Consider the following 22,421-nt stretch of genomic DNA (forward strand, 5'->3'; position numbering starts at 1 on the left):
GCGCTCCCTAGCGACATTGAATAGTAACAACCTCAGGTCAGGTGATCAGATCTGAGCTGCATTGTAAATAGACAGCAGTGATCCACCGGGACCATGCCTCCTTCGTGGCGTCTTTAAAAACATCCCCAAAAGGTCACTTATTCCCTCTCAGGGACTCTTTATCACCCCGCAAAGGTTTTCTTGACTGTTCGGATTCCTTTCGCGGCTGCCCAGCAACATGTACCGGTCTCTGTACGCTTTCCGATCGGCGGAGCCCAACTCGCTGCACTTCGGGGCCGGAGAGAGCTTCTTAATCCTGGAGAGGAGCAACAAACACTGGTGGCTGGGCTCGCGCTGCAGCTCGGGGGAGACAGGCTACATCCCCTCCTCGTATATCGAAAAGATTCAGGTAAACACCGCGTCCCGGCTTTAGGAGGTATCTGGTGAATGAAGGACTGATGCCCGTGGATCGTTCATGGGAGGGGTTGGGATGCATCGGGATTAGTTTCAAGGCGTTTATCGTCATACAGTAAATGCGCAGTAAAATCACTGTACATCTGCGGTTTTTATTTTGTATAAATTAAATAAACGCCATTCCCTGAGTACAAAAACGTGTCCAAAATGAACTCTGGAAAGGCACGAACCGCATTGTTTACAGTGTAATATGTATATTTGGTGGAATTAGGCGTGCACCGATCACAATTTTCTGGACGATCACCGATCCCCCATCTTTCAAAAAGTCTGACTTGCCGATCCCAATTTTTGCTGATACCGATTTTTTTTCCCATTACAAGCAACATATACCTTCAGTGTTCCAATCTTGTTTTATTGGAAAACATTGAACAATATCAGTGAAATAATACAAATGGGTTGTTTTAACTGCACATTAAGTAGTTCTCTCAAATAAAAATGAAATTCCTATTAGTGATCTCAGCACAACAGGACAGTGGCTGACTTTTTCAGACCTCTGAGGAGGGGGATGAGAATGGTGGAAAAGATACGTTTATTTGTAAGGGATCGGCCGATCACCGATCTTCCAAAATTAAGGAAATCGGGGCCGATAAATCGGCAGGCCGATCGATCAGTGCACCCTTAGGTGGAATAGTAAAATAATGTTCATATGAAATAAATATGAGGAAATGATATGTGAAGTAGGCATATTACTTGTTTTTGCTGCGATTCTTTCCATTGTTATTTATTAATGCTCTTATTGGATACCAAAATTTAGAAGTAAGTCCGATAACAAACAAATTAGGAAAATAAAACCAGGAATTCAGGAGTGAATGACAAAAAACATATTAATAAATGTGGAATCAGATTAAGTGCCAGATTAGTTGGATCGTTGTAATTTGATCAGAACAAATTGATCTGTAGTAGATAGATATGTATTCATTAATTTTTTTGAGTAGAGCAAGTACTTGAACACTTCACTTAAATATAGGAAAGTAAAAATAATGTACTTAAAAAATGCTTCAAAAACATATGTAAATAGTAGTTTGGAAAAAAAAAATGTTAAAAGTTTGAGTATCTAAATTAGTGATTCTTTTGCGTAGTTCAAGAGCAGGTGTGTCAAACTCAAATTTGTCCCAGGACACTTCCTTCAGAGGGTCGTGGCCCCCTTATGATGATGATGACTCCAAATGTTTAATATCCTTATCATATTATTACATTTACACAACAAATTGATGGATTACTAATCGAGAATAATTGTTTGTTCAATTGTTGTTGAAGTTACTGTACTGTATAATAAGATTAACAAAATTGCAAAAAGGGGGCCAAAGCGGGCCATGTTTGCTCCAACATTCCAAAAACATGCATGTTAGGTTTTTTTGAAGACTCTAAATTGTCATTAAGTATGAGTGTGCTAGTTTGTTGTCTCTTTATACACTGTGATTAACTGGCATCCAGTCCACGACTCTTAACTCATTCACTGCCATTGACGGCTATAGACATCAAAAATTCATTTGAACTATTTCTATTAGTTTAACATTTTTTCCACTTTTGTTAACAAGAGTGTGAAAACCTAGATTTTTTTTATTGTACATTTAGAACAGATATAAAAATTGTGATGAATTGTGAGTTAATTATTGAAGTCATGTGATTCATTACAATTAAAAAAATGTAATTGCCTGACGCAATTTAAAAAAAAAAAAAGATTTGTAAAAATTAGGGACGTCAGGCGATTACAATTTTTAATTGTAATTAATCGCATAACTTCACTAGTTAACTCACGATTAATCAAAACATTTATATCTGTTCTAAATGTTCAATTAAAAAAATCTAGGTTTTCACACTCTTGTTAACAAAAGTGGAAAAAAATGTTAAACTAATAGAAATAGTTCAAATGAATTTTTGACGTCTATAGCCGTCAATGGCAGTTAATGAGGACAAGCAGTATGAAAAATAGATGACTGAAATCATTTGTAATGCATCCCATCATCTGTAGATCTGAACGTGCCTCCTTCTCCTAAATGGCATGTTTCCTATACAGTCGGCCCCTCCCACAAGTGGCGTCTTCCAGGGATGCACTCATCGGTGAACTAGTCCCGGCATGTGAATGAATGCGTCTTCCACATTGGCTGCGGAGCTTCAATGAGCTCCAATTTGGAGTCTTGCTGAGCATGTGCGACGCTGGCTGAAAGGCTGCCTTTTTTTTGTTAGATAACTGACCCAGTTTCTCCTTCCTCCGGTCCCAAGCACACACAAGTACACAGCCATAGGCGAGAATTTTGCTGTGTCGCGTTTAAAGTTTTATGCAAGCATGAGTAAATATTTAATTCCTACAGCTCCTCATTTTCTGTTTCTTTTCTTTTTCCTTCTGTCCGCCAGGCTCCGGAGCAGGATGATGTGTTGCAGTCCATTGACAGAGCCATTGAAGGCATCCACAATGTTGCCTTAAAGAATGGAGGCAAATACAATCTGGAACAGCGGGATGTCCTCCAGTGAGTAGAACTGTTCATAGAAGTATTTTGCTTAGAGATGGGAAACGCTGAAATGTCAACAAAAAGAAACGGAGGATGTGACAGTACTGTAGATTCTATGATATTTTTTGCACAAGATAGACGGGTTTGAGGCGATGCTATGACATCACATCAAAGTTCAAACTGCTTTCTGGCCCTACAATCAATCGCAGTTTTTATTCTTTTCAGGAAAGAAAAAAAGGTATATACTGTATACGGGAACTTGTTGCTTTGAGGAACGATTGGCTAATTCCAAAGCAATTTACTACTGACAAATAATGTGAATTATTTGAAGTAATCCTTTTCAGGGACCACCCTTTAGTTCACAGTACAGACACTACTTAACATATTTAACTGTTTGAGAAGAAAAAAAGTGACTATAAAAAGTCTACACACCCCTGTTCAAATGCCATTTTTTTGTGATATTAAAAAAATGAGACCCAAGATAAACAGTTAACTAGCTATTAACTGCCATTGACGGCTATAAACGTCAAAAATTCATTTTAACTATTTGTATTAGTTTAACATTTTTCCCCACTTTTGCTGAAAATCTAGTTTTTTTATTGTACATTTAGGTTTTTTTTGTACATAAAATTTGTGTTTAATCGTGAGTTAACTAGTGAAGTCATGTGATTAATTACGATTAAAAACTTTAATCGGCTGACGCCCCAAATTTTTAATAATAATTTCTTTCTTCCTTTTTTTATTCATTCACTGCCGTTGATAAACGTCAAAAATTCATTTGAACTTTTTCTATTCGTTTAATGTTTTTTTCCACTTTTGTTAACAAGAGTATGAAAATCTAGAATTGTTTTATTGTACATTTAGAACACATTTGTGATTAATCGTGAGTTAACTAGTGAAGTCATGTGATTAATTATTAATTACAATTAAAAACATTTAATCGCCTCTTGCTACAAATTTTTAAGAATATATATTTTTTAATTTATGGCAGTGAATGAGTTAATTTAAGTGAAAGCAAAATTACATCTTTTAGAGAGGGGAAAGTACATCTTTTAGAGAGGGGAAGTAAAAATAAACAACAGACATAATGTGATTGCTGTTTTCAGAATGAACCAGTCAGGTTCAAACTTACACTTTCCACCATTAAAGTGCATCCACTTGACCCCATATAACCTTCTTGATCAATTTTGAATCCATTGAAAAATGGCAACGCTTTACTACACCATTTTATATATCTATCTATAATTGAATAGCACCAGCAACATTTCCACAACGACAAACGCATTGTATTGCAATTCCAACGAGTTCATCCTTCTGTTGTAGAAAGTTGATCCATCACAGAAAGGAGACGCTCGCACGGCGGAGCATATCAGGACACTCGCAAGGCCTGCCGGCGTCCAACAGTGAAATTTCTCTCAGCCAAACTCCTCCGCTGCCCAATGGCCTTAATAACCGAGACTACGGACGGCAGGGAGGCATCCCCTTATCAGGGAGCATGGACAACATGCATGGAGAGCCCGGCTTTTATCAGGTGGCACTAATCTTGCCGTTTTGCTTTTTATCATGGTGCCTCTGGCACAAAAAGCACTTTTTTTTTACACCTAAATGCAACTATATATATATATATATATATATATATTTATTTTTATTTTTATTATTTTTTTTATTTTTTTATTTTTTAAAAATTTTTTATATGGTCTTTCTGCATATCACAACTTGCTACTTAACTCTTTGACTGCCAGACGTTTTCAGAAAAGGGATGCCGTGGGTGCCAGCCGATTTAAGCATTTTGACTGATCTTTCAAGGTCCATAGAAAATTATGTGTTTGGACTATGGAAACACACATACTACCAAATGAAAGATTGGACTCTCATCTTTCATCAGAAAAAAAGTTTGTTTCTACCTTATTACGTTTTTCAGTAATCAACAATAGAAAATGGTTAGTTTCACCTCTGTTTTGAAACAAACGTATTTTAACGTCTTTGGCACTCCGCCATAGGATTTTACTAAACGTTATTTAACGTTTTTGGCATTCAAAGAGTTAATGCAAATGAGTCTGGAACAGGGGTCACCAAACATTTTGAAACTGAGAGCTACTTCTTGGGTACTGATTAATATGAAAGGCTACCTGTTATATACACACTTCGGAAATAATGAATTTGCATAAATTAGCTTTAATTATGCTATTTTTAATCATTAATGATATTTACGTGTAGCTTGCCCCACTACATTTATAATTCAGTATATAATATAGTGTCCATACCTTTGACTGGTAGTGTTGTGAAGACCTGATCATGTCAATATTTTCTCACAATTACAATATATATAAATTTTCTATAATTCAAATTTCTAGTTCCTGATCGTAAAAAGGCCAGAAGAGTACCAACACCTTGAAATAAGGCAGAGTATCTGCCCGATTCCGATATTTGGTATCGGTTCTCACACATCCCTACCGATGCTATTTTTAGAACAGGCACCAGGTTGGTGACCCCCGTCTAGAACCTTTATTTACAACAATGTTTGTTCAAACGTACAGCTGAATTCCCACTTTCAAATGTAACTAATGTGCTTCGTGTTAATTCACCCTCGCCTCGCCTGCATCTCTTCATGCAGGTGCCACCGCAGCCTCGCCGCGCGGCTCCAACCACGCCGCCGCCACCTGAGAAACAACGCAACAACCGGCGGACAGGTGAGTGGGCGTCGGCATGAATTTGTCATCTGGATTTGCCAGGCCTATCTGAAAAAAAAACGCTCTGCTCTTAGCAGCAGGTTTAAAATAGTTTTTTTTTTCTTAATTAGTTTTTATTTAGTTTTGACTTTTGTTTTTAAATTTAAATAGTTTTTAAGTGGGTTTGTTAATTTTCATTCGTTTTTATTCCCCCCCCAAAAAATGCTTTTTTATTATTATTATATTTATTTTTTATTAGTTTTAGTATTGGTTTTAGTCATATATATATGGAATAAAGTAAAATAAAGTATTTGTTTAATAAAGTAAGCATGTCCGCCTCCCAGTGCTGAGGGCGTAAGATCGAGTCCGGGCTTCGGCCTTCCTGGGTGGAGTTTGCATGTTCTCCCCGTGCCTGCGTGAGTCTTCTCCGGGTACTCCGGTCTCCTCCCACATTCCAAAGACATGCATGGCAGGTAAATTAGGCGCACAAAATTGCCAAAATAATAATAATAATAAAAGAAGATACAGAAAGAACAAGATCCCGGATACAAGTGGCCGAAGTGAGTTTCCTCCGTAGGGTGTACGGGCTCTCCCTTAGAGATAGGGTGAGAAGCTCAGTCATCCGGGAGGGACTCAGGGTCGAGCCGCTGCTCCTTTGCGTGGAGCGGAGCCAGTTGAGGTGGCTCGGGCATCTGGTTCGGATGTATCTCAGCTGACCTGAGAACGCCTTGGGATCCCGCCGGAGGAGCTGGTTGAAGTGGCTGGGGACAGGGAAGTCTGGGTTTCCCTCCCAAAGCTGCTGCTCCCGGGACCCGACCTTGGATAAGTGGTAGTAAATGGATGGATGGATAATAAAAGAAGATAAAGAAGACGTTTATAAAATGTCCACAAACAAAAGAAAAAAAAATCCAGAAAATTACAGTCCACAAAGTGTCCACAAACTTGCCCCCCACCCCCCACCCCCCACCCCCTCCAAAAAAAAGAGTTTTTTAAAAATTATCAAAGTTAAGGCTGGAAAGAAAATGTTGTCCAAAAACAAAACATCTAAAAAAAAAATTACCTAAAAATGTCGACAAAATTGCCAAAAATGTCAGAAATTTGATAGCAAAAAAAGGCAGATTTTTTTTTTTAATTGCCATAGAATGTCCAAAAAAAGGAAGAAGAAAGGCAGAAAATTACCATAATATGTTAGAAGACAAGATAGGAGAAAATGAATCTCTACTGATTGGATGCTGCATATTTTTCTGTTCTGCTGCAGCTTTAGCGTTAGGCTAACACAAACGCACCGTTTCCTTCATCACAATATTCCATTTGTTTGCATCTCCAGAAATGTTTTGTTATTTATTTGGCCTAAAATGGCTCTTTTTAAAGTAACGGTTGCTGAGCCCTGAGCTCCCTCTCTCCTTCTCTCCAGAGCTGGACATCCCTTCCAGATTGTCTTCTCTCCCTCCGTCCCCCGTCCCCTCCCTCACAATCAGCAGCACCTCTTTAGAGTCCTCCGACGTCAGCCTCCCGAGTGTTTCCAGCACCCCGCCACCCCCCGTCCCGTCCCGCGTCAAGCCCGCCGCGGCGCCTTCAGAATCCTCCGCTCAGCCGGCCCCGACCAAGAAGAGCCCAGCCCCGCAGCCCCCGCAGCCCCCCGCCGCCGAGGAGGAGCATCCGGACAGCGAGTGGCCGCTCGCCCCGCCGTCCCTCGTGGATAGCCGCCCCGACAGCCCCGCCTCCACCGAGCCGGTCCCCCCGACCATCGGGGCCGAACTGATCGAGCTGGTGCGGAGAAACACGGGCTTAAGTCACGAGCTGTCGCGGGTGGCCGTCGGGGTGGTGGTGGGCCACCTGCAGACCAGCCTGCCTCGATCCTCCTCCGCCCTGGAAGGAGTTCTCTTGTCGCTGGTGGAGAGCAAGGTTAGACTTGTTTTCTTTGGGTCACGGGAGCCTCGTACGCTTAAAAGAGAACGCGGCGGCCGTTTAGAATTTCAGCTGGAGCTCTTTTTAGCTATGAGAAAAAGTGGGGGAGGGGGCGTTTATCATGTCACTCGTTTCCTGCTTTGCTGTGTCAAACTTGATACGTGACTCTTTTGACCTCCGCCAAGGCTGAAATATTTGTCACTTGCGGTTCCAAGGGAACAACGTGACAAGATCGTACATAAGCACAACACATTACGAGTGGATCTAATGACATTTAAACATATAAAGAGGATGTTTACTTTGAAAGAGAGATGATTTGTGACAGAAATGTAGCGGAATATTTAAGGCAGAGCAAAATCCATCCAAGCTGGGTGCTCTCTTTTTTGGGGGGGAATTTTGCACACACAAAGAAAATCCACATAAATAAATAAATAAATCTAACATCGAAATCTAAAGTGACCGATGGTTATGTTGTGTTAAGACAAAATAAAGAAAAACAAAAAAATGGAAAGCACTTGAAGTCTACAGTAAATGTAGCTCACTTGAGATACAAGTTCAGTTTGTTCTTGGACCAGACTTGTAACTCAAAACATCTCACATTTTTCTACATTGAAATGAATGAAAATGCCATGAATCCGTTTCAGCCCTTCCTCCCCCAAAAAACAAAGTCTTTTGTAAGTTTTTAAATTTTTTAAACAGAATATTGTGTTCTATTGCTATAAAAACATGGAACCTACCAAAAGAAAGATTAGAGTCTTTCATCAGGAAAAAAAAGTATCTGTATTTGTTTCCGCTTTGCAGCTATTAGCATGAGAATATAGCTCAATTTTATCTTTATTCACAAAACTGTTGAAAACACTAGCAAAAACAGCTTGTTGCAACATGGCCCCGATTGATCTCTTATACTCTTCTGCCACCTGGTGGCTGTTTTAGTTTTTTTTTTTATGACAACCATTGCTTTAAGCCACTTCTTCATGTATGCGCTTGCATAATTATTATTATTTTTTTTTAAACTAAACGTATTAATACGTTTTTGGGACCATGCCAGTATTTAAAATAGAACGTTTTTGGGAGCAAATGAGCTGAACTGTGTTGGGGCATTTGACTATAGAGGTTCCACTGTCGCTTTTTACATCATAAACAGTAGGCCATTTCAAATGTGAATACTTTTTATGTAAATATGAGAATTATCATCTAAAAAATGAACAGGGAAGAATTGCCATCCATTCAAAAAATCTACATTGATCTATTGAAAATGAAACCTGTGCTGATAAAAAACATCCCTGGGGGAGGTCATGAACTGTGGCAATCTATAAATACGCATTGCCTAAAAGCTTTCACTTGTACTCCAGAAGACTTTCACTTTATAAAAAAAGAAAAATAGCCAAAGTGCTGCAAAAAGCGTATGCACGCACGTTACGTGACCGCCTCTGACATCCGTGCAGGACTTGGGTGCGACGCTGCCGCGAGGTCAGCTGTGTCATGACGAGCAGCGGCTGGAAGTCATCTTCGGCGACCTGGCCCGCCACCGGGACGACTCCCAGCAGCGCAGCTGGGCGCTCCACGAAGACCACGCCCTCATTGCGTGCTACCTCGAGGAGCTCCTCAAGATTCTGGTGAGACGCGTGATTGTGTCCACAAATTCAGTTAATCGCCTTTATTTCCCGTGGAAGCTATTTCTGAACCAACCAAACATGCTATCAAATGCCGCTAAAACCCTTTCTAGATATGAACGTGTCCTGACATTTCATTTGTTCCGCGACCAGGCTCAACTAAGCTGCAATAATATTGGTCGTTTTTTGCAGAGGATAAAGAATATATGCCTATGAATATTATTGTATGCCCTGTCTGATTTGGTGAAGTGCAGTGTTGAGATACAAATCCCAACAAAGCTACTCCACGGTTGATACAACTATCATTTGCCGTGCAGTGTAATGAAAGAGTTTCAGCCAGATGAACGTTTAATCCGCACAGAGGCCGCACATCCAGATCCTGCTGGAAATACCAGACATGTCTGATGGGATCAGACAGGCCAGTTTACAGATCCGACCGTGTTATTAAAGACTGACTCAGCCTGCCAAATCTTTTGGCTTGGCATTTCCCGACTGACTAAAAGCTACAATCAAGCTGGGATACTCAGACCAGCTTTTAAGGCACCCCGAAGATCCTCTGGTGTTTTCATCCAGTCAAATGATTTCTGATCCAAATTTTTATTTTTAGACTGATGCAGATCCCGAGGTGTGTAAGAGGATGTGCAAGTCCAGCGACTATGAGAACGTGCTCTCTCTGGTTTCCTATTATCAGATGGTAAGAATAATTCTTCAAAAATCGTCTGGGAGAACCCCGGTCGCCACGGTAACGGTATGTTCGCACTCTCGGGTCACCGTCGCTGTCACGCGGCGGCGTAGGAGCTTCGCGTGTCTTTGCGGCTGCTGCTTCTCAAAGTGTTTGGCGCCATGTGCAGTCTGGACGCTTCTCTCATCTCCACCCTGCTCAACTCCATCCTCCCCATGGAGCTCGCTAGGGACTTGCAAACCGACACACAAGGTGGGTGGCTGATTATTCATTTTGCGATCTGGTGTATACACACAGGCCTGTTTATTACTTCTTTTCTTTTTTTCCTGTTTATTACTAATGTGTGTTTGTTTGTTTTCCCCACATTTCTCAGAGCACCAGAAGATGTGTTACACAGCTTTGGTACTTACTATGATTTTCTCAATGGGAGAACAAGTGCCGTATCATCACTATGGTAAGCTCTGGTTGATGAAATGAGGGTTTAGGGTTAGAGTTTCAAAGTAGGCTCACAATTTATAACAGTGGGATGACAGGATTACTGTGACCTCGGGTTTCAAAGTAGGGTTTTAAACTAGTGTTACGGTTTCAAATTAGAGCTTAAACAAGGGGTAGAGTTTTAATGTAGGGTCAGGGCTTAAAAGTACATTTTCGAAGTCAAGTTAGGGTTTCAAATTAGAGTTTAAACTTGGGTTTGAGTTTCAAAGTAGGGTTTTACACTTGTGTTAGGGTTTTTAATTTGGAATTAGGGTCAGGTTTTTAAAGTAAATTTTCAAACTAAGTTTAGTGTTTCAAATTATGGTTTTAATGTTTGGTTTGAGTTTCAAAGTAGGGTTTTAAACTAGTGTTAGAGTTTGGTTATTCGAGTTTTAAACTGGAATTAGGTTTTCAAATTAGGTTCAGGTTTTTAAAGTTGGTTTTCCAACTCAAATTAGGGTTTTAAAGTTTGGTTTGAGTTTTAAAGTAGGGTTTTAAACTAGTGTTAAGAGTTTCAAATTGGAATTTTAAACTCTGATTCGGTTTTTAAATTAGGGCCAGGATTTTAAAATTGATTTTCAAACTCAGGTTAGGATTTCAAACTAATCTTGGTGTTTCAAATTAGGGTTTTAAAGTTCGGTTTGAATTTCAAAGTAGGATTTTAACCTAGTATTAGAGTTTTGAATTACAGTTTTAAACTAGGATTAGGGTTTCAATGTCAGGTTGGGTTTTTAAAGTCGGGTTTCAAACTCAGGTTAGGGTTTCTAATTAGGGTTTCAAACTAAGATTGGTGTTTCAGATTAGGGTTTTAATGTTTGGTTTGAGTTTCAAAGTAGGGTTTTAATATAGAATTACAATTTCGAATTAGAATTTCAAATTGTTTTAAATTAGGGTCAGGTTTTTAAAGTTGGTTTTCAAATTCAGGTTAGGGTTTGAAGCTAAGCTTGGGGTTTCAAATTAGGGTTTTAAAGTTTGGTTTGAGTTTCAAAACTTCAAAGTAGGATTTTTAAATAGGTGTTTAGGGTTTTTAATTACAGTTTTAAACTAGGATTATGGTTTCAAAGTCAGGTTAGGTTTTTAAAGTCGGGTTTCAAACTCATGTTAGGAATGCAAAGAAGCATTGTAAACTAGAGTTCGGATTTCGAGCTTCAAACTTGGCTCACAATTTGTAACAGTGGAGTGACAAGTTTAGCATCAGAATATGTGACCTCAGGGTTTAAACTAGAGTTAGGGTTTCAAATGAGTTTTAATCTATGGTTAGGATTTCAAGGTAGGGTTTTACACTCTGGTTATTGTTTTAAAAATTTTAATTTAGGTTTGGGGTTTCATAGTAGGTTTCAAAGTAGGGTTTCAAACCAGGGGCGAGCAGAGGGTGGGGCCACTCTCACGCATCTTCATCTTCATCTTCATCACATCTTTGTTTTAATATTACAGCTGTTGACTGTGGCCTACATATGCATCCTGTCTAACTTCAAAAAATGCAATAAATAAATGTAATCCCAATAATCCTGTTACATCGCGCCACAGTGTTCTCTCTGTAAACCAGACAACGCACAGTTCCAAATATTTGTGGGTAATCCCAAAGCGTTAACACAAACATAAACGCGTGTGCCAAAGCGCTTAAAATGGTCTCAGTGGCATCCGGCCAACGCTGACGTGTGTCGTCGTCGTCGCAATATGCAAAATGTGTGCTGTCATTTCGACGTGCTCATCTATTTTCCCCGCGTTCAGAACACTTGAATGGCGACTTTGTTCAGTTCCTGCTGGATGTGGTGGAGGACGGACATCCCTCGGACCCCACGGAGCAGCTGCCTGACCTCTTCCTCAACCTGCTGCTGGCCTTCAACCTGCACCACACAGGTGACCGCCGATTACGTCCGCATAAACAACATTTCTGCAGTCGTTGACCTCTTTTCTCTGGCCACGCAGCACCGAGCAACAACGTCATCATGCGGCAGCTGAGGAAGAAGAACGTCAAGATTCTGTCAGAGAAAGTGCTGCTGCTCCTCAACCGAGGAGGTGCCTGATTGTTTCGCTCGCACCCGTCCACCCGTCTTGCGCGCGACCTTCACTGTTATGTTGGCTCCCCTGCAGACGACCCCGTGTGTATGTTCAAGCACATGCCGCCCGCGCCTCACGCCGTGCTCAAGTTCCTGCAGGACGTCTTCGCCAGTCGAGACACGGCCGACATCTTTTACCGCACCGACATGATGGTGATGATTGACATCGCCGTGCGGCAGATTTCTGACCTTTCACCTGGAGACAAGGTGAGCCAAGAGACACTTAAAGATGTTTCATATCACTTTGGGATCATCTTCTGAATTATTAATTTTTTATTAGATATGTTCGATAACACTTTTTTCACCAGACCGTTACGAGTACAAGTACTCAACTCCTAGCAGTCACCGATACCGATACCAAGTACTGATACCACAAGTACTTTTTGTTACAAAAGATTTCCCCCTCAAAAAACAATGACTGATGATTTAAAAGAAAGACCTATGCATCCCAATATAGCATTTTGAATAAAATTGCATGAAATTAATGTCAATTCTTCTTATTTCTCATTTCTAGTTCCTGATCGTAAAATGGCTACAAGAGAGAAACCGATGCTGGTATCGGCCGCAATCATGCGTACCAATACCTAGAAATAAGGCCTTGTATTGGCCTAATAATAATAATAATAATCACTGATGACTCTTCTTGACCTTTAACAGGATAGTCACTATAGAAAATGAATGGATGGAAAATCTGTAAAAGGATGATTACTATAATCAGCAAAAAGAAACGATATTCCGAATCCAAATTTAGAAAAAAAAAGTTATATACTCATGTAATTTTTAAAATGTACCCTGTGTTTCAATGACTGCAACAAATAGGACTAAAAGTAGCAACAAGGACAACTAAAATACTTTATTCATAACACTCCAGTGAAAATTAGTAATTTTTACTAGGGATGGGCGAGTACCGATAAGTATTGGTATCAGGCTGGTACCAGGCCTTATTTCAAGGTGACGGTACTCGCAACGCTTGTCGATATCAGTATCTTGTGGCCTTTTCACTATAAGGAACGAAAGGCACACATGTCTGACAGATGCACATTATTTATTCATCTAAATTCATTTTATTGTATGTTCTATACAAAATGTGATTTATATGAACAAATGGAAAACGATAATAGAATATTGCCATTCATTTCATGCCTTTGTCAATGAAGCAACCCCCTTCGCTCCCAGCTGTTTTACTGGATTTTGACTGATTTTGCAAGGCCCACAGAAATATTGTGTTCTATTGCTATAAAAAAAAAACATGGAACCTACCAAAAGAAAGATTAGAGTCACTTTGATTCTTTCTATTTCCGTTTTGCAGCAATTAGCATTAGAATATTATACAGCTTAGTTTAATCATTATTCACAAATCTTTTTTAAAACACTGGCTAAAATAGCTTTTTTGCAACATGGCCCTGGTTGATCTCTTTTTCTCTGCTGCCACCTGCTGGTCGTTTTTGTTAATAACTACCATTGCTTTAATCGCCCTCTTTACGTCAGTATCAAAGCCTTCTGTATGCTCTAGCATTAAAAAAAAACATACAAATACGTTTTTTGGGACCGTGGCAATAACTAAAATAGAACAGTTTTATACGTTTTTGGGAGTAAATGAGTTAAAATTATGCCGTTTTTTATTTTTTTTTATATCAAAAGTGGTATTGGTACTTGGTATTGTTATCATGGGCACTATTATTAGTCTGCAAAAAAAATCCCTAATTTTTGCATTTGGTTACATACAGTACTTTTAGACTCAAACTTCAAACCAGGCCCTTCATAAGGCAACCATTGCATACTGTATTTGGTAACTGAAGTTTAAAAAAATACATAATACAATTAAGCATATATACAGTATATTACACTCGTATTTTGTATTGACTTTTACAGGTCATATAATTTACTTTAAAAAAATTAATGAACATGGTCTAATTTTTGCATCAGAAAACAGATTTGTTCATTTTTTGTATCCAAAGAAATATTTTTCTGTGAAAATTGCCGCCTAAATATTTCCCTCTACGTCTTCTTTTTCACTATCTCCATCCAAAGCTCCGCATGGAGTACCTCTCCCTCATGCACTCCATCATGCGCTCGACGGATTACCTGGAGCACCAGCACCGCCTCTCCGACCTGCAGGGGGCGCTGCAGAGGATTCTCAGGGAGGAGGAAGACCCTGGGGAGGATGAAGGCAGCGCTACGGCCAAACAGATGGATAAGCTAATCGTGCAGCAGATCTACAAGGAGTTTCCGCAGATCAGCACCGGTCAATACTAACTCGCCTTAGTGGTATCAACAGGGATGCCGCCAGGGAAAAGAAAACACACTTTGGGGCGTAGCACTTCAATGCCACAAATGGAAAATACTACTTTCTAGGGCCCGTGTCAGTATCACGCATATCACACACTACAGGGATGTGCGGTAGGGAGAAGTGATGCCTTGAATGCCGAGAGACGCAATCACTTAACAGTATATGCCAGTGTTTCCTTGGACTTGTTGTCCACTGCTGCAGCATGCATGGGATGTGGTAGAATTTGTTACTTTGATTTGAGAATGGTGTGTTTTGATGATCGAATGAGGGGGAAAAACGTGAAAATTGCACAAAAATAGTGAGGCCATAGCTTGGAAATAGAGGCCAAAAATAACATGCTGTTTGACTCGTAAGCAATAAGGAGCCCAATAAATGTGTCGTTTTCTTCTATTAAAATAACAGAAAACGTGTGTAGAGCTTATTCTAACCAAAATGCACTCAATCAATTGCTATAGTGCCATGTAGAGCAGTATTTTCCTTACAAAAATAAATATAGCGTATATTCTATTATAACTGACTTGGCATACTTACTTAACCCCACCCAACCCCGGGGTTGCTTCATCACTTCATCAAACACCATTGAAGTAAAGTAGAGCAAGAGAAACAGGTTGACTTCCTGACACATGCTTTTCGCAAACTAACTTGTCTTGTGTGCTCACTTACAAAGTTCCTCACGCATCAGGGTCAGTGGACTTTATAGCGTAATAAAATTGGGCGTTTTAACTTTAACCCACAATGCTGCATTTCACATGCAATAGAGCTTCGTACTGTAGCTTTGTCTGATGTTCTGCAGTTATTGTCTTCAGCAAACGCGGCTGTGTTGCATTTAGTATCTACTGAATTTCATCTTATCTAATAATTTAACAAAGAAATGTCCTTGATTTATTTACATTGTGTTGTCATTGGTGGAATGGTGGTGTCCTCTGATGTTTTGGTTTTGTATGTCTGTGACATGGATTCTTTGTCTGGAAACATATCTCTTAAAACGGTATACATAATCCAGAGGTGATATCTGATTTTTTTTGTATTGTGTTCCAGCATCCATTCATCAGTTGTGTGTTAGTTTACAGCCAATGAGGTGAACATCTCTGGTTCTTTAACTCAAATAACATGCTAAAATAAACTAATAAAGTTATTTTTAAAAGTGGAAGCTGTTGGGATATTTATGTTTATTAAATATGTATTTATGGTAGATTCACAGCAGAGTGAATTTTTTTTTTTGTAGCCTACAGCTAATAAAAATCTGTATTTAGCATCTCAAGATACATGAAAAAATATTTAAGGAATTAGGTCTTTTGAACAGTATTTTAATGTGTCTAATAATTCTGTATAATATATAACACTTTTTGAAATTAACTGCACATGAACCAGTGTGTACAAAAAGACTTAAACTATAAACATATTTGTTCTAGTAATCTATTACAGTAATTTGCTGTACAGTTAAAATTTTACTTTCACTCAATTGTAATAAATACAGTATAGTACTGCATTATAATTGCATTTATATATATATTTTTTAATTATTTATTTTAAAAAAACGAGAGCAATGATGATGACATGTTAAATCGGGGAAATTACCGAATGAACAATACTGAGCTAGCTCTCCAGAAAAAATAAATAAAAAATAAATAAATAATTGCATTTCTTCAGTCACTAAATGAAACATTTGAGTCACAATTAAGATTTAAATAAAATGTTGTAATATATATATGTGTTAATATTAAAAGAATAAGTGATGCAATCAAAGAAAAAAAATGCGAACATATAATTTTAAAAGACAAGTGATACATTCAAGAAACCCGCAAGTAAACTGGTTAAGCCGGACAACAAACGACGTACCAGTCTCGCTGTGTGTTGCAGTCAAATCGGTCCGGGTCTATATGTGGGTGAAAGGTCCAGCGGTTAGACAGCCACTCACTTGCAATAATTCCTCCTGTAGCTGCGGCCGATCAGGTGAGCTAATTTTCTCCTCTTTTTCACCCCTCCATGTATACTTATGCGTACATTTTAATTGTCTTTGTTTTTGTTTTTCCAAAGCGAAAAGTCAAAATGTCAAAACAGCCGCAGCCGATCAGCCCAATGAAGAACTTCTTCGCTGGAGGTTTCGGCGGAGTCTGCCTCGTCTTTGCCGGTCACCCCCTCGACACTATAAAAGTAAATCGTGCGTGTATGTGCCAAAACATTCGCTCAATGGTTCCCACATAAAGGCAGTTGCGGGATTATAAACAGCCTTTTTATTTAGCTGAAAATGACCGTGTACTGTACAGCATTACTGTAATTTGACCCACATTAACGTGCAATCGTCTCTGCGTGTCTCCTCCCAGCACACTGCACACTCACTCACCATCCGACAATGCATTGTATTTTTGTATAATATTGTGTTTAAATTGTTCTCTCAGGTGCGTCTACAGACTCAACCAAAGCCCAAGCCAGGAGAGAGCCTCATGTATGCTGGGACAATTGATTGCTGTAAAAAGACATTAGCTAAAGAGGTAAGCAGCCGTGTAACTTTATCTTGAGGTGAAATACCGTATTTGCTCGAATAGTGGTCAAGAGCAGAAAGTGCTTTAAACAGTTTTTTTTTGCCAAATGTGGAAGTAGGCTCTCCATCTTCCTCTTTGCAGGGAGTAAAAGGGCTCTACAAAGGTATGGCAGCCCCCATCATCGGAGTCACGCCGATGTTTGCCGTCTGTTTCTTCGGTTTCGGTTTGGGCAAGAAACTGCAGCAGAAAACCCCCAATGATATCCTCTCGTAGGTTACTACTCTGCCTCTGTGGCGATTTGGTAGTTGCCGGCACCGAGCGTGATGATTTTGCCTCCCACCTGCAGGTATCCACAGCTGTTTGCAGCAGGCATGTTGTCCGGCATCTTCACCACGGCCATCATGACTCCTGGCGAGCGAATCAAATGTCTACTTCAGGTTAGCTAACCTCAAAACACTGTTTATTGCGTGCAATATGTTGCTGACCAACCCACAATAGGTGGAAATCCACACTCTAGATCAGGTCCGCAACCTGCGGCTCTGGAGCCACATGTGGCTTTTTATGGATCTCTAAAAAAAAATAAAAATAGTAGAAATTAATAAAACATTTTTTACATATTCATTTTATTTAGATAAAATATTCTTCAAATGAATTAATGATTTAGATTTTTTTTTAATGCATAATTAAATATTCCAAAAAATGTTCACAAAAAATTACATCATAAGGTGCTCAGGTAACTGCTTAGTTTGCGCACATCACATGACCAAACTTAGAAAACAGGTGAGGTACCATTGGTCGTTACCTGAGCCCTGAGCAACTGTGATGTCGACAGCAAGTGGCAAAATGGCCGCCCCCTGAAATGGATAAAAACGACTGGAGTTTGCTACTTCATTCATATTCTACAAATGCAATATTAATTTGAATGCCACGTTTAGACTAGTCAGGGTGCGTGCAACATTATATTGTAAATATTTTGGGGGGGGGTTGAAGTGGAAGATTGATTTAAAGGAATCAGATAGGTAAGAATCCAAATTTTTAAGTTGTCAGAAAAAGATTATTTTTATTTAAATACCTAAAAATATCCCAAAAATTATTATAAAATGCAAAAAGTGAAGAGGAACAGCAGAAATTTACCATATATTGTCTATGAAATTGCCCAAAAAGTCAGAGAATTGAATACAAAAAAGGCAGAAAAGAAAATATCCAAAAACAAAAGTCAGAAAATTACCATAAAATATTTTTCGAGTTGCCAAAAAAGTCAGAAAATGTATTTTTTTTTTGTTGAAAAAGGCAGATAGGAAAATGTTCAAAATGTAGCTATAATTTTTTTTTTTAAATCACGAAAATTACCATAAAATGTCCGCAAAATTGCCAAAAATATCTGAAATTTGCTGGCAAAAATTACAGAAAAAAGTTTTTAAAAAATTGCCATACGTTTTCCAAAAAAAGGAAGTAGAGAGGCAGAAAATGACCACAATATGTCCGTAAAATGCCATGAATTTTAGGGAAAGGCAGAAAAAGGCTAAAAATGTAAGAAAAATTACACACACACAAAAAAAAATCAACAACTAAAGATGAAAGGTAGAAAAAAATGACTGTCAAAGTATTGGATGCTGCATATTTTTGTGTCGTTTGTGGTGCAACTCTAATTAGCTCTTGGGCCTTCAGTACTCAGTACAGAATTAGACTAACACTAACACACTGTTCCCATCATCGCAATCTACAAATGCTTTGCGGCTCCAGACACATTTTTGGTTATTTATTTGGCATAAAATGTATTTCTTGATGCCTGCTCTAGATAGACAATATAAAGCGCACTTAACTTTTTACTCATTAAAACATCTGATTTAAATGCATGTTTATGATCAGCAAAGGTCAAAAGAGGTTGCTAAGTTGCAAGTGTGTGCGTGCGTGTAGATCCAGGCTTCCTCTGGGAAAGTGAAGTACGCCGGGCCGATGGATTGCGTCAAGCAGCTCTACAAGGAGTCCGGCATCAGAGGAATCTACAAAGGCACCGCGTTGACTCTCATGAGAGGTGCTGCTTTATTTCGCTTTGCAATTAAGTTCGCCAGGTGTGTAATAATCCAAGACTTTTGTGTGTGAGTCAGATGTTCCTGCAAGCGGCATGTATTTCATGTCATACGAGTGGTTGAAGAACGTCCTCACGCCGGCAGGAAGGAGGTGAGAACTCTCGTCGGATCAACCTCTTTATATAAATGAGACGTAACCCGAAGCTGCTCTTTCTGTTTCTCTCTCTCTCTCTCGCTCGCCCAGTCATGACGAACTCAGCATTCCCAGTGTGCTGTTCGCCGGAGGGATGGCAGGAATATTTAACTGGGCCGTGGCCATTCCCCCTGATGTGCTCAAGTCTCGCTACCAAACAGGTGCCGACCCACCAGTTGGTATTCAAAATGAGGACATGGCTTTAAATGAAATTGGTTATAAAGCGGAAGCCCCCCCAAATTTTCTTTACAATAGCAGCAAAATCCACTTAATTTAATCAATCTCAGGGGGCGGCCATTTTGTTACTTTCTGTTGACTGAAAATGACATCATCACAGTTGCTCAGGTAACGGCCAATCACAGCTTGCCTGTTTTCCGAGTTTGGTCATGTGATGTTCGAGAGCTGAGCCATGATTGGTCGTTTTACCTGAGCCTTTAGCAAATGCGATGTCATTTTCAGCCGTCAGCAAGTGGCAAAATGGCCGCCCACTGAGATCAATTTTGTTGTGTTATTTATGTCTCACAAGTGCAATATTAATCAGAATTAGACTAGTGGAGCTGTATAGAACATATACCATTTTAAATAAAAATAAAAATAAACGGAATACTGTATATTACTTAATTTAAGAGAACTTGGCAAAAAAATTTAAAACAAGTAAACAACATTGGTGTTTTTTTTTTAATGACATTGAACATACATAACAGCGACTCAAACTCAAACTTGAGTAGAACTTAATATTTATTGTATGAACTTGACGTTATGCTGTCAGAAATGCATATTAGTCAAGCTCCCATACATTTTTTTTTTTTTAAATCAAGCAGACCATGTACTGTACCTGCAAACAAAAAAAATGTGTAAGCTGGGGTGGACATTTTTGGCTAACGTTAGCATTTATTGGGCATATGGTGGACCTTCATTTAGCAACGTGAAGCAATTAGCAAGCTAACTGTGTACTGTTTAACAAATTTAGTTTGAATGAGTGAGATCGACCGAATTCTTATTTGCTTCTTTTAAGGAGACAATGAAGATAGCTCAATTGCTTTGCTAATTTTCTAAAACTAGAGTAATAGTTTGTTTGTGTCGATCACTATAGCTCCTGAAGGAAAGTATCCCAATGGCTTCCGGGATGTTCTGCGTGAGCTGATCAGAGAGGAAGGCATTGGCTCATTATATAAAGGTTTCAATGCTGTCATGCTTCGAGCTTTTCCTGCAAACGCCGTGAGTATATAAATATGTACATAATCATCACTATGTGTATAACAATGATTCTTTAAGTGTGGTATGAGCACTTGCAGTTGCGCAATCCAATCACTGCCTAAGCACAGTTCAGTTGTGTTTTTAACTTTTACGTTCAAACATAAGCCTTTAATCTATTTGTTTTAAGACATTTTGCTATTTATGTGCATTTTAATTAAAATATCAAATAATAGTTTTGTAATATTTGTTAGTTTACTTGGCTCCAGAGATGGATATAATTTTTACGGACCGCTTTCAGTATGAGAGCATATTAGCATGTTAGCATGTAGCAGTGAGTGATGATGTTAGTATGCAAATGGCAGCATTCACGCGAGACATGACTAAGAATCCGAGTCATTCTAATGAAACTTTTTTTGTCCATTTGCGTCCTCAGGCTTGCTTCTTGGGATTTGAGCTAGCAATGAAATTCCTGAACTGGCTGTCACCCAACATGTGATGGATTTGCTTTTACTGTGCATTAATTAGTACACACACACTCGGACTTTATAATTTAAACAGATTTCCAATTCTCTACTTGATTACATTTTGAAAGTTGTGGTCTTTGGAGCAAGTCGTATTTCCTCAAATAGTGGCCTCCAACTCAAATAGAGCTTCCCCCCCCCCCTTTGTAGCAATGAGTAGCATCTGTAATTAACTCAGATCTTAGACACCGAGGCATTGAAGAACCCAGTCGCTAAACAAAACAGCAACACCTACCAAATCATATGAGGCTTTTCTTCACTGCCACTATGTTGTTCTCAACTTAATAATGTTTTGTTTCAACCAACAGCATCCCCTTATATATATATATATATATATATATATATATATATATATATTATTTTTTATTATTTTTTTAAAAATATTTATTTAAAAAAAATATGATGAAATGACGCTCGCGAAGAATGTGGTTGCTTGTGTGAAATTAAGCATTTTAGATGAAATGTAGTGCAGTACTTGGTTGTACCAGCAGAGGGTGACCATGTGACCAGCAATGGAAGTTGAGCTTAATCCGCTTGCAGTTTTACCGTTTAAAAGCTAACTAATTGTCAACTGTCTGGAATTAACATTGTTGATGTCAACAATGGCTTTCTATTATTTGTAATTACGGGGTTTTCTTTACTGATATCTACAATTCAGTTTTGTATATTCATTAAATTATCAACAACACCATTTTGACTAGTCATAATTGCAGTTGTAGGTATCTACGAAATCATTCCACCTAGTTCAAACTTGCGGATATCTTAAATGACAATAGTGGATAGGAAACATGTAGATGTTGATATCTGAAATGTGTTTTGTGGATAGACAAAACTGACTGTTAAATGTAAAACTGCTTGTTATGCCAGCATTATTCTATTAAATACAACAATATAGATTCTCCAATTCCATAAAAAAAAAAATGTCTACAAAAAATGTGTTTTGCTCATTTTATCCTTAGTTGACCGTGATCATGTTTTTCAATGTATTAAATAAACACTTCTAGCCACTATATGAGGAAATACAGTGCTCAAATATTCTCACTCCTGTTTTGAAATGTTTATTTTCATTCTGCTGTGGTTTTCTAAGAGGCAGTGAGGGAGTGATCTGGACAATCTTGTGCCTTACCTCTCTGCCTTATGTGAACATATCAGGGAAAAGGTACATTTGTTTTTATACTGTGTGTTCACGTCTCAGCAATATTGCTTCAGAGAGGACTCGCGGTGAGATCGATCGACCTGTACATGAATGTTGCCGTGTGGAAATGTGCAAATAATCATAATAAAAAAAACTTAAATGGGATCTAAAGTGTGACAAGTCCTTTTCCTGTGTTCTTCCTTTGCCCATTTGTTTGACTGCGATGTGTCCACTGGACAAGCGTTCGTTACGTGTAACAGGGA

The 22,421-nt window shown here is 38.8% G+C and overlaps 2 protein-coding genes across 3 annotated transcripts; both read left to right on the plus strand.

Annotated features, from left to right (window-relative positions):
- Positions 1-36: 36 nt before the first annotated feature.
- On the plus strand, positions 37-15,749 carry nckipsd (NCK interacting protein with SH3 domain). 2 transcript variants are annotated; one of them, XM_077574153.1, is made up of 13 exons: positions 37-388; positions 2,809-2,921; positions 4,227-4,437; positions 5,518-5,593; positions 6,987-7,477; positions 8,926-9,096; positions 9,701-9,787; positions 9,889-10,027; positions 10,149-10,229; positions 11,981-12,109; positions 12,179-12,268; positions 12,344-12,516; positions 14,341-15,749. In XM_077574153.1, the coding sequence occupies exons 1-13, from the start codon at positions 218-220 to the stop codon at positions 14,563-14,565; spliced, it is 2,157 nt and encodes a 718-aa protein (XP_077430279.1). In that variant the 5' UTR covers positions 37-217; the 3' UTR covers positions 14,566-15,749. The 2 variants fall into 2 exon arrangements, with proteins under 2 accessions (XP_077430279.1, XP_077430280.1); XM_077574154.1 differs by having other exon boundaries at positions 4,227-4,434.
- A 642-nt stretch (positions 15,750-16,391) lies between these two features.
- slc25a20 (solute carrier family 25 member 20) lies at positions 16,392-22,323 on the plus strand. Its single transcript, XM_077572397.1, has 10 exons — positions 16,392-16,552; positions 16,637-16,753; positions 16,999-17,091; positions 17,224-17,351; positions 17,429-17,519; positions 19,000-19,117; positions 19,191-19,263; positions 19,357-19,466; positions 20,399-20,523; positions 20,936-22,323. Exons 2-10 carry the CDS (start codon positions 16,649-16,651, stop codon positions 20,996-20,998), a joined length of 906 nt encoding a protein of 301 aa, XP_077428523.1. The 5' UTR covers positions 16,392-16,552; positions 16,637-16,648; the 3' UTR covers positions 20,999-22,323.
- Positions 22,324-22,421: the final 98 nt, after the last annotated feature.

The sequence above is a fragment of the Vanacampus margaritifer genome, chromosome 8, assembly GCF_051991255.1.
Source record: "Vanacampus margaritifer isolate UIUO_Vmar chromosome 8, RoL_Vmar_1.0, whole genome shotgun sequence".
Taxonomy (NCBI): Eukaryota; Metazoa; Chordata; class Actinopteri; order Syngnathiformes; family Syngnathidae; genus Vanacampus; species Vanacampus margaritifer.

Bases quoted from the DNA above. Each gene is read 5' to 3' on its own strand.
- nckipsd (XM_077574153.1), top strand. From the start codon at position 218: ATGTACCGGTCTCTGTACGCTTTCCGATCGGCGGAGCCCAACTCGCTG. The intron at 7,478-8,925 runs GTTAGACTTGTT...ACATCCGTGCAG, and splicing joins TGTCGCTGGTGGAGAGCAAG to GACTTGGGTGCGACGCTGCC. The intron at 12,517-14,340 runs GTGAGCCAAGAG...CTCCATCCAAAG, and splicing joins ACCTTTCACCTGGAGACAAG to CTCCGCATGGAGTACCTCTC.
- slc25a20 (XM_077572397.1), top strand. From the start codon at position 16,649: ATGTCAAAACAGCCGCAGCCGATCAGCCCAATGAAGAACTTCTTCGCT. The intron at 16,754-16,998 runs GTAAATCGTGCG...TTGTTCTCTCAG, and splicing joins ACCCCCTCGACACTATAAAA to GTGCGTCTACAGACTCAACC. The intron at 19,118-19,190 runs GTGCTGCTTTAT...TGTGTGAGTCAG, and splicing joins CGCGTTGACTCTCATGAGAG to ATGTTCCTGCAAGCGGCATG.